At 33.9% G+C, this 12,711-nt stretch overlaps 1 protein-coding gene across 1 annotated transcript; it reads left to right on the plus strand.

Annotated features, from left to right (window-relative positions):
* Positions 1-5,268: 5,268 nt before the first annotated feature.
* On the plus strand, positions 5,269-7,242 carry ATGA2OX3 (gibberellin 2-oxidase 3). Its single transcript, XM_059583439.2, has 3 exons — positions 5,269-5,799; positions 5,900-6,248; positions 6,731-7,242. The coding sequence occupies exons 1-3, from the start codon at positions 5,399-5,401 to the stop codon at positions 7,019-7,021; spliced, it is 1,041 nt and encodes a 346-aa protein (XP_059439422.1). The 5' UTR covers positions 5,269-5,398; the 3' UTR covers positions 7,022-7,242.
* Positions 7,243-12,711: the final 5,469 nt, after the last annotated feature.

Genomic DNA, 12,711 nt, shown 5'->3' on the forward strand with positions numbered 1-12,711 from the left:
CAGAAGGCTGCAATCGGTGGAAACAAAAATCAAATTCAAATTCAATTTTCCATTAGAAACAAAAATCTGGGCTTTTTCTCGTTTACCATTTATCAAAGATCTCGAGCTGCCCGAAGGATCCCAAGTCCTCGGCAGTTTCAATTGAGGATACTCATGGCAATTAGTGGGGATGGATCCAAGCCGCCGTCATTTCATATTCATTAACCCTTTCAATATCCTACACATATTTCTTCCTCATATTGCCCACTCCTTTCTTATTTCATAGCCCCTCACCACACTTCTCTCCAAACCCACTTTCTAGACTCGTCGCACCTATTCCCTCATGTTGCCTTACTCGAGACCCATGTTCCTTATCAACATCAATTCTTTTATCCCAACCATCTTCCCTCTACCCTTGAACATTAATCCAAATTATCATTTAGCCCCTACCGATTCTCTATGGTTTTTATTGAGAATTCTGGAATATTCTCCCCAAATCCCTCTCCCTTTCCACGCATAGATCCTCTCTCGACAATGTTATGGCTAGGCACCAGATTTTCACTATCAACCCCTTTATGGAAAGATAAAAAAATCTCCTCATCTAAAGCATGGATATCGAGATTTCCACATTGCCCATCTTTTATCTCCCTCCCAACCCTTTGTATTGCTACCACTAGCCTTTCTCTGCTCCACCATCAATGCTTCCTAGCTACCGTTTATTCTGCCATGACTTGGTTAAGGCTCTTCTGCTTGGAGCGACACTCCATAATTGTTGTCACCAACATTATCATTCAACCTCCTCCTTAAGCTTCTCATGCATCCCATTGCAATATGTTTGATCCTCCCATGCCCAAAACAAAATTATGGACGCTTCTCGTATCTTAAGGACACCTAATACGGTTTTCCTTGCAAGAATAGTGCTCTACCCCACCCAGTGGCTTGGTCAATTCAACTAAGATTCAGACTCTCACGTACTCCCCCATCCAACTCCATCTCTGTTACAACCTAGTGAAACCATTTAACTAATAAATGACTCCACAGTTTGCCTCCTAGTCTTATTCCACGAGGAACAAAACTCAGAGATCTCATCCTCTTTAAAAAGAGTCTGCAACAAAAAACTTTTTACTTATAAAAAGATACAGCTATAATTTGAAATCGGAATCAATAAATACCTAGTGTACGTCTAAAGCATCATAACATAGATAAGTCTCCAAATGTCGCGGTCAAATATAAGTCATCGAAATAAGTTACAAACCAAGTTTGACTACCTCAATACCTAATCAAAACATACATTTTACAAGATAAAGCTTAAAGATGATCTCTATTATGTCCTGGCAAGTGGCTCCATCAGCGTCTCACATGTACTTGAGCCATACGGGATCTAACTCCTCAACAATAATTTATATGAAGTTCTTCACAATAACTTGATGCTTCTCGGAATCCATCTTAAGCAAAATTATCTATGTAACACCAATATATATATAGACACAAGAGTATGTCCAACGACTTAGTGAATGTAAATGTACATGATGTACACATTATTATATGGTGAACTCAATTATTTATTAATCACAAGCAACAATATAGAGTCACAATTCATCATATAATCATGAATGCAATATAAATATAGTACATGATGTAATATGAGAATCATGTTATAGTTCAACTCCATATAGTTTATCCAAGCCCTTAACCCCTTCTTGGTAGGGTTGACGTCGTCCCGAGAGACTTATAACGCAATATCAGTGCCCCTGACATCATATACATATCGTCTGCTCACCAGCGACCCAACCAAGTCCATCATCGGGTGGCCCACGCTGCTAATGGCATTTGTCTATAGTAACCACTATACAAACATTGTTGGTCCGGTCACAAAAATCCATTAAATCCAAAGGCCAAACATAAACAATAAACGTAATTTGACCATATGACTAATCCTTATAATTTAGTAAGCCTATGGTCATTGTCCAACACGTACCCGTGTGTCATGTCATACGATGTAATTTATTATTTCTCCATTTTACACACATGATTTTATAAATCTCATTATTTTTATTATCTTGCTTAATTAGCACACATTTTTTTCATAGTATAGTTCACAGTAGTCCAAAATGTAATTTATGAAAATTGTAAACATGCACATTTGATATACATAAAATAATCATACTATGCAAAAAAGTAACAACAAGTATGCATATGAGTTTTTACTGACTTGAGTCGTACGGCTCCTCCTCCACACAATCCTCCAGATGTCCTAAACCTTCAACATTTGAGAAAAGACATATCATCAATTCTAAACTCAAGCTAAAACAAGTCCTAGATCTAAACACGCTCAAAACAAACTTTATGCCTGACCAGCGAACGTTCAAATAGAAGGACTCAAACGTTCAACCACGACATCGAACGTCGGACAAGGAGGGTTAAATGCTTGATGCTAGGCAAAAAACCCATTTCAAATCAAAAAGTCACCAAACCAGTCATAAGCAAATTTTAAGGTCTTAACATGATTCCTAATTGAGTCATAACTCAAAAGAACACCTTCATGGTAGAAGAAACCACATCCAACATTATCAAAATGCCAAACCATCATTGAACTAAGATTAAGGCCAACAACACAACTAGAAGCTTATAATCTACAAGTCAAGCTATAAAAAAACATCTAAATATCATAACAACAACATTAGAAATGAGTTTGGCTAAGAATATTACCTCATTAAAAGCAAAACCACCAAAAAAACAAAAAAACTCTCATTCTTATTCAAGGCACTCACACAAGACCAAACTATCTAAGAAAATGGCGAAAATAGGCTTAGGGATGCAAGGGGTGGGGTATAAATAGGTGGGAAAAAGCTGAGGGTATGATTGAGCTACTTTTCCAGGTCTGTGTTCAGTCGAACATTCGCTGTACTATGCTTTCAACGTTTGGTGTACTATTACCTAACACTTCTAGGGTTGCATGTCGAACATTCAAGTGATCCATGGTCAAACGTTCGGGGATAGGTTAAAGGTCAAACGTTCGGCGGTCCATGCACAAATGTTTTTCACTAGGGTTTTTGATCGAACGTTCGATCAAAAACCAAAAATCAAAATTCTTATTTCTAATGAACCCTAATGAACTTGGTAAACCCGTTAGCCCCCTTCTTAATCTAAACAAAACATAGTAAACACTTCGGTACTACAATCGCCAGCCACATCAACGTCTTCCACCATTCCCATTGACGCCTCAATATTGAGCCACACCTCCCTGTTTATGCATACCAAAGGCATATCATGAATATGAATGAAGAATGAACTGTTGTTAAACTACTTCTGCAATGGTGGAGCATTTCCATCAAAATATTCTAGATTTAGAAGGCTACGATCAAATAGCGAAGGTCATCCCTCCATTACTCTTCTCTTGTTGTTGCCATCCAAAAACTCAATCAACCACAAGTTTTCTTTCAACTCTTTGAAGAGAACTCTCTCCATTGTTTCTCCAAATCCTCTGCCATAATTCATCCTCCTCCTCCTCCTCTTCCACCCTCTTAACTATCTTTTGCCACTGAATAAACGATGGGATACTTCCCTTCGCCCCTAGATTGCATAGGTAAAATATTTTGTTAAAGATGGAAAAGCTACATGTTAAAAGTAGGATCTCACAACTTTGGTTTTTATAATATACTTATTAAATTTATCAAAATATTATTTGCACAAAATACTATCTATTCTTGAACATAACTTAAAAGGCTATAAAATTGAAGGTTAATTATCTTTATATTAAATAAATATGTCATAATATTGACTAACTAATTAGAGTTTATGGTCCAATATTCTTATTGGTGATTATTATTGTTATTTTTTTTTATGAAAAGCATATTGATTTTTGAGATATGCTAGAATCTAATAAAAACTCCATATTTTGTCCATAAAAGTCTATGTGGCAAGGTACCACATCATCTTCTTTTTGTTTTGTCTTTTTTCCTCCACAAAAAATATGATGTGACAACTTGCCACATAAATTTTGATGGGCAAAATGTGAAATTTTTATTAAATTCTAGCATTTGTCTTGATTTTTATATAGTATGAATCTCCGTATTTGTAGGATTAAAAACTAAAGTGAGATTGTAAACGCAAAATCTAGTAGGCTACTTATGCCAAGGTATAATAATAAGAATAAACTCTTATAATATTTATTTTTTAATGTTTTCACATAAGTTTGTAGTTTGTGTTTGTTTTCTGTTGTACGAAAGAATAATGCTAAAAACAATATTTTTATTTTAATAGTTTCAATTCATTTTTATTTTTTTATTTTTTTTGGAAAAATTATATATAAACTCCTTAGGTCAACCCGCTTTTATTAAAAACTCGCTAAGTGTTTTTTTTTAAATTGACTTCCTGGGTTAATCGAAACTACAATAAACTCCCTACCGTCAAAAATTTTTAACAGCCGTTAGGGCCACTCAAAACTCTCCGTTTTATCTAATTAAAATATTAATTTTTTATTAATTTAATTTAAAAAATTAAATCTTAAAAAAAAAAAAAAATGAGGGGTGACTAGGGGGTGGTAGTGCCACCCCTGGCCACCCCCCAACCTCTATGGGGTGGCCGTAAGCCACCCCATGGGTGGTTTGCCCACCCCCAAGTGGTTTGGGGTGGCTCGTGGCCACCCCTTTCCATCCATGGGGTGGCCGCGAGCCACCCCATGGGTGGAGGGGTGGCCCGCAAACCCCCAAGGGGTGGCCGCAAACCACCTCTGGGGTGGCTTACAGCCACGCCATAGGGGCTGGGGGGGTGGCACGTGGCGGTCCCCTCAATTTTTTTTTTTTTTTTAGATTTAATTTTTTTAATTAAATTAATATTTTAATTAGATAAAACTGGGAGTTTTGAGTGGCCCTAACGGCTGTTAAAAATTTTTGACGGTAGGGAGTTTATTGTAGTTTCGATTAACCCAGTGAGTCAATTTTCTGAAAAAAAAAAAAAAAAAAAAAATACCTAAAATTTTTTTAATAAAAACACGTTGACCTTAGAAATTTATATATAATTTCCCTTTTTTTTAATTAGGACAAATTAAAAGTCTAGAAATTAATTAAAATTACAACAATAATATTATAAAATAATTATATAATAAAAGTGTGATTTCTAACGTTACTTTTTCGTGAGAAGAAAAAGGCAATTTCACCCTCGATTGCATAAATGCAAAGAAGACACACCAAAGCCAGATGGCTCTTGTTTATAGTTAGTAACGCCTCTCGACAGTCCAGCTTTCCTTTCATGCAATAGCACTTCTCACCCATTTTTCCATTTAAAAGCCATCAATCTCATCACCCTCTACACAATCCCACCAAACGAAACTCAACTTCTTCTTCTTCTTCTTCTTCTTCTTGTCCTTCCTCGCTCTCTGTGTTTGTGATAGGAAAACAAACAGAAAAAACTACCAACTATGGTTGTTCTGTCTCAGCCAGCATTAGACCACTACTCTCTGATCAAAACATGCAACAAGCCCACCAGCTTGTTCACTGGAATTCCAGTGGTGGACCTCTCAGACCCGGAGGCCAAGAGCCTTGTGGTCAAAGCCTGTGAGTTTGGATTCTTCAAGGTTGTCAACCGAGGATTCCCAATGGAGTTCATAAACAGATTGGAAACAGAGGCTCTGAGGTTCTTCAATTCTCCCCAGTCTGAAAAAGACAGGGCTGGCCCTCCTGACCCATTTGGTTATGGCAGCAAGAGAATTGGACCAAACGGTGATGTGGGTTGGATTGAATATCTCCTCCTCAACACCAATCCCGACGTCATTTCCTACAAGTCCCTCTCCATTTTCCAGGAAAACCCACAAATTTTCCGGTAAAGTTTCTAAAACAGATTCCTCTGTTTTTCCCTCTGTTTCAAACAAAAAACAATTTTTTTTTTCTTGACATTTTCTTTTCCGTTTTCATGGGCGTAGGTCTGCTGTGGATGATTATATTTCCGCAGTGAGAAAGATGGCTTGTGACATATTGGAACTCGTAACTGAAGGGTTGGGGATTGAACCAAGAAATGTTTTGAGCAGGCTTTTGGGTGATGAAAAAAGTGACTCGTGTTTCAGGCTAAACCATTATCCACCATGCCCGGAGCTCCAGGCATTGAGTGGACGAAATTTGATTGGATTTGGGGAGCACACAGACCCCCAGATAATCTCCATCCTAAGATCTAACAGCACCTCTGGCCTGCAAATCTGCCTGAGAGATGGAACATGGGTTTCAGTCCCTCCTGACCCGACCTCCTTTTTCATTAATGTTGGTGATTCTCTTCAGGTACATTTGGCACCCCCCCTTCATTTTCTTTCTTCTAATGACCCAAAAAAAAAGTTTTTTTTTTTTAAAAAAAAGGAAAATTGACTCTCTTTCACCCAATTACCCATAAATTTGTTACTGCTAGGTAATTTGTTTCAAATGTAATTTCCACTGCCACGTTATTTCACCGAATTTATCGATATTTTGGTGGGTTTTACTAAGGAGAGAGACCAAAACCTTTCTCTGTCTCTGTCCCTCCCCCTGTTTCTCAACGTCACATATATATATATATATATATATATATATATATATATATATATATGGGATTTTAAAGATGTCTTTCTTTCTTTTCTTTTTTTAACCTAGGATAAAGTGTTATATATATACATCTTTAAAATCCCATATATATATATATATATATATATATATATATATATATATGTGTGTGTGTGTGTGTTTTGAGAATTGACAGATGCTAATTTGGATGTGGGATTTTGATGCAGGTAATGAGTAATGGAAGGTTTAAGAGTGTGAAGCATAGGGTTTTGGCTGACCATTCAAAATCAAGGGTTTCCATGATCTTCTTTGGAGGGCCACCATTGAGTGAAAAAATAGTAGCTTTGCCGCCACTTGTGGGGGAAGGAGAAGAAAGCTTGTACAATGAGTTCACATGGTGTGAATACAAAAAGTCTGCATACAAGTCAAGGCTGGGAGATCATAGGCTAGGGCTCTTCGAGAAATCTCTACAACCCAGTACTGATCTGGTCAAAGCTCCCCATTTTAGCAAAGATTAGGATTTTGTCAAAGCTCAAAAAATAGGTTTAAAAAAGTTGACTCCACTTGTCATAGATGGAAAACCTACAGGATGTTCTTTATCTTCTTCCCTGTTCTTTTGTCTTCCTTTTTTTTATCTTTTTTGTTTTGTTTTGTTTAATGTAGCAGCAACAACCATCTTCTACCATTAATGCAAGTTTATCATCATCATGTCATCATGAAATTATGAAATAAAATTCCTCTAAATGACCCTTTAGAGATTGATATTACCATTTGAAGTCATCCTTATCCAGGAGAAAAAACACCCATCAGAGCAGTGAAAAACATTCAAGATTTACTAAAGTTGGTGTCAGATTTCTTTCCTTGAACACCATCATGACATGGACGTAAAAAGATTAAATACTAAAAGCTTTTTATTTATTTATTTTCCACTGTTTTAACTAGCACCGCCAGAACATCGAAAGGGCAGATCAAAGTCTTTGTGGAAGAAGCTGTGCTATAATAATAATATTGCACATGGATTGTGTACAGCAAGGCCTAACGGTAACAAATTGCACACGTTTCTCACTATACATACACAAGTTTTTTGATTGTGACATGTCATGGAATTTAGCCTCTTTTTTTTTTTAATGAATTAAAAGCTCCCCAAAAATCAAAATTCTATCTCCCTAAACAAGTAGTTCCACCGCAAGAAGAAGAGGAAATTAATAAGACTCGAGCTTTTTTGAAATGGTTCATGAGGGAGGAGTCACAAGGGAAGAGAAAAAAAAAATCAGGAAAAAAAAAAAAAAAAAAAGCAGATTGAATTTGGTTAACCATTTTTTACACGACTCTACGAACTCAACACGTAATTAATAAGTAATGATTGAGGGGTCTGACCAATTTAATTAAATGGGTCAAGCTAGGTGTGTTTGGATTGCAATTTTATGGACAAAAAGTACGATTTTAAACCGAAATCGCAAAAATTGAATGCAGATTCTGCCAAAGGCTTTGCATTTTAAAATAATTATTTCTAAATCATACTTTTTGAAATTTCAAAAACCTAAACAGACCCTATGATTAACCTATATAGTCTTATACACATATTTTATTAAGATCCGAACTCGTAACATATAGATTATCAATTTCTTACAAGACTTGCGAACCCAACACATTTAGTTTGATTTATTTAATTAAATAAATTAAGTTAAAATTAAATTATATGATCTTATCACAGTACTTATGTTTCAATACAACTCAAATTCGAAGCAATAATACATGCACCAAAAGCACTTCCGCCGCCATCCCACAGTCCCAAATCGCTCCTATTGACACGGTGGGGGCTCCTCGTAACGTCCATTGAATGAGTGGAGGGTGATGTCAATTTTCACTTGTTCATAATTCGACACAATAATTCATAACTTTATTATCACACGGGTGTGATAATTTTTCTTTTTTTATTTTTTTTTCCCTTGAAAAAAGGGGCAGATGTCAATTATGTGCTTACGGTTTTAGGGTGTCCCCACAACCTCACGAAAATGTGAGAGAGGCAGAGGCAGAGGGAAGATTCTGATAGAGAGAGGGGGCCAATCACTCTCATTAAGAGTTTATATTTGACCATCCAAGTGCATTTCACACTGTCTCTTTCACTTTTCTTTCCTTTCAAAACATTTCACTTTCTCAAATTCCACCCATTAATCCTCTGACGCACCGTTTCATCATCATTTCAATAACGAAAAGGTATTGCTAGTTATTTACTAGCCTCTTTAAATATACCATGCTTTTGACAGAATAGAAACCTCTCTATTTTACAAATTTTCTATACATGCAATTAAGTCTGTAAATTTGCCTATTTTCTTTGAATATTGGAGTACTATATACTTTTTCAATAATGTCATTAAAAAATTGTGTAATTCTCTTATGCTAATTAGTTTAAAAAAATAAATCTAAAACTTGAATTCTTGTACAGTTGGGCTGATGTAGAATGTTTATAAATTATTTATGAACACTTTACATCAGTCTATTTTGATAAGAGTTGTTGAGTTTATAGCATTGCTTATTAAAAAAATATATATTGTTCTTAGCATGTGAGATGCATATGAAAAATTTATAAACTTGGTTGGAGAGAAAATTTCTAGCATTTACATATAAATAGTTAACTACTTATATTTAATAATTAGCCTAAAATTTAGTTTGACGTATATTAAAATTAGTCTCAGCCTCTCATTTATGCTTTACCTTTTTTTTTTAATTACATGTTCACACAAGAGGGGGAAAGGAGATTTGAACTACTGACATCCGCTTCATAACACATGGTCTCTAGTCAATTAAACTACCCTTGAGAACTCATTTATGCTTTACCTCTTCCTCATAAAAAAATTTATAAAATTTAATCTAAATCATGAGATTTGAGAGCAGTAAAGGTAATTAATAAGGTAAAATCTGTATTGAAGAGTATAAAAATAGCATTCCATTGCCATTATTGTTCGAATAAGTTGTCTGTGAGATACAAGTTTAGTGGCATATATTTTATTACAGCTTGGTTGAAAAGAATATTTATATATATATATATATGATAAGTAATTTCCTAGGGCCACGTGGTTCGTTCTGGGTGCACGGTCGTCCGGATTTATTAATAGCAAATGAGATCAGCTTCAGGTTAGCGTTACTTTTTCAAACATTAATGACAACTTCTGTTTTTTCTACGCATACATTAACTGCGCGCATGAAATTCGTCTGGTTTCGCTGTTCGCATGCCCGCGTGAAATAAATACATTAATTTAGAAAAAGTACACGTCTCTCTTCTCACTGTATCACTACATTATTAATGATGTGGCCTTTCTCATGCCTCTTATGTTAATATCTCCTTAAATTATCAAAACAAATGCCAATGTCTCCTTGTAACAAAAATACCTTTTATAGAATTTTTTTAAAAAAAATTATATTTATAACCAAAAAACTAAAACATAAAATTTTTTAAAAATTAATTTTTTGAAAAAAAAAATGAAAAACCAGTAGTCATTTTAATTCTTGTTTTGTGTTTCTAATTTATAAGGATATTTTTGTCTTATTGAAAAAAAAAATAGGTTATTTTTGTCTCTTTATTAGCGTTGCAAGACATTGACATTATTTTAGGAGAAATGTTAAGTGTTCTTCTGGTTTAAATGTATATTATTTTTTAAAAATCGGGTGAGAGAAAAAAGGGTACGGTTTTTTTTTTTTTTTTTAAATAATATTCACTTAAGACTATGAGAACACATAACATTCCCCTTTGATAGGTATTCTCCTTGTGTTATCCAGGTCATAGGTGTATATGATTTTCTAAAAATAAATAAATAAATAAATGAGCTCTTATTTCTCTCACCTGGTTCTTAGAAAATAATACCCACTTAATATCAGTACAACATTTAGCATTTTTCCTTGATACAATCGGTAGTTTGAGAAAACATTGATAATTGAAAATAAAAATCTTGACCGTCAAAATTTGAAGAAGAAAGGATTATTGTCCGATTCCGATGGCTTAATTAATTACACTGAATTATTGAATAGCTTAAAGATGCAATGCTGAGATTCCGTTGCGTGTTAAAGTATTAATTAAGTGATTAAATTTACCTCTTCCTATAAGCTTAAGCTTTAGAGACAAATGGTAATTTAACATGGTATTAGAGTCAAAGGTAATGGGATCGAACCTTAATTCCGTCAAATCACCCCCCATTTAAATTAAATATTTCATGTGTTGAGTCTCACCTGTTAAAAGGGAGTTGGAGCTCACACGTGAGGGAGAGTGTTAAAGTATTAATTAAGTGATTAAATTTACCTCTTCCTATAAACTTAAACTTTTGAGATAACTGGTGATTTAACATTGCGGAATTGATATTTGTAAGGATAAGATCATAAGGGTGTTTTGTCATGTGGCCGTAGCAGAAAAGGATTTGTTTATGGCTTATTTTGACCAACTTTTTGTGATTTTCCTGCATGATTCTCTTAAGTTTAAGATTTTCCTATATTAATATACATAGTTGAACACAACTCTAACTCAAAAGCCTAAGCTAATGGGCTAAGGTTTACTTAGGTATATTAAGTACTATTTTCTTTTATATTTTCTTAATGTGGAACACAATACTTACAAGTACACTTACAACAATTTTTCTCTCGCTTATGAGTCTCTTCACATTGACCCAACTCTCCCTCGCTAGTGAGTCTTTTTTCATTTCCAAGAGTGTCTACACAACTCTAAACCCCACGTGTCCGGACACTCATCCCAGGAAAGTAACCATGGTTCTGATACCATTTGTTGGGAGATAAAGCGGTTATGAAGTTTTTACCAAGAATACATTAATATACATAGTTGAACACAATTCTAGTCCAAAAGCCTAAGCTAATGGCCTAAGGTCGACTTAGGTATATTTAGTACTCATTTCTTTTATATTTTCTCAATGTGTGATAGAACACTTACATATCTGACGGTAGAATTTCTCATATATATATATATATGAGAAATTCTACCGTCATCTTTCATTCCACTCTCATAATTTTGAATTTCTTTAGATTATTATTATTATTTTTTTAAATAAAGGATGATCCAATGGATCAATAATTTGAGAATAGAATAAGAAATGAGTATATATGTAGCATTATCTATAGAGTAATGCTACATATTCATCTTCTATCTCACTCTAGTATTATTGGGTCTCATCAGATAGAAATTAACTACAATCTGATTTGTAGTTAATTCCTACAAAACAATCTAATAAATTGTCAAGTATCTCTATAATAAATATATGCTTTTTTTAATAATATGTATTTCTCATATGTTTTTTTAATAGAATTAATAAGAAAGCATGCACTTTTTACATGTTTTTAGAACACATGTCACTTTATTAAGTCAATTTATAATAATTAATTATAAAAAATCAGTTTGTAGCTAATTTTTGTCTTGTATAATCCCAATAATATAAGAGTGGAAATTTGGAATACGAGATAATTAAGTATATATATATATATATACACACACATTTCCCACTCATCCTTGAGAAATAAAAATATTATCTCTTGAATCACGTCTTGTGGTGAAGCTAAATTCTTCACCTTTCCCACTCCTTTTTAAGAGAGTGGATGAATTTTCCGAGAAATAAAAATATTATCTGTTGTATCACGTCTTGTGGTGAAGCTAAATTCTTCCGAAGAAATAATTATTAAGCATTAAGGAGCCATTCTCATTGGTAAGAACTTTGGTTATTTAATATTATTGGAATATATCCTATATTCTTAGGCTTCTCAAGCAGTTTATAATGAAAAAACACGCACACAAATACACTATAAAACGTATTTTTAGAATGTTGCTTGTTAAAACAATGAGTAACTATTCTTTATACTCATTTATTGCACACTTTTTTTTTTTTTTTTATATGTCTGTACAAAAAGGGGGAGAAGGATTCGAACTAGTGACTTTCACTTCATTAGGCATGATCCCAGTCGATTGAGCTATCTCTTAGGGACACACATTTCTTTTACACATATTGACTTAGTATATTTTAAGTGACTTTTCATGTCAACCGCTTAAAAAAAAAAATTACTTAAAACATATTACATCAGCCAAAATGAGTGTAAAAAGTAATAATATTAACTCTAAAACAATATTCTACTTTCCCATAACATAAAAATGATATTTTCTATTTTTGGTTTTTTATTTTTCTAAAATCATTAATTTTTTTTCATTAGAATACATTTT

Source organism: Corylus avellana, chromosome 1, assembly GCF_965113065.1.
Source record: "Corylus avellana chromosome 1, dhCorAvel1.hap1.2, whole genome shotgun sequence".
NCBI classification, from domain to species: domain Eukaryota; kingdom Viridiplantae; phylum Streptophyta; class Magnoliopsida; order Fagales; family Betulaceae; genus Corylus; species Corylus avellana.

Bases quoted from the DNA above. Each gene is read 5' to 3' on its own strand.
- ATGA2OX3 (XM_059583439.2), top strand. From the start codon at position 5,399: ATGGTTGTTCTGTCTCAGCCAGCATTAGACCACTACTCTCTGATCAAA. The intron at 5,800-5,899 runs GTAAAGTTTCTA...TCATGGGCGTAG, and splicing joins GAAAACCCACAAATTTTCCG to GTCTGCTGTGGATGATTATA. The intron at 6,249-6,730 runs GTACATTTGGCA...ATTTTGATGCAG, and splicing joins ATGTTGGTGATTCTCTTCAG to GTAATGAGTAATGGAAGGTT.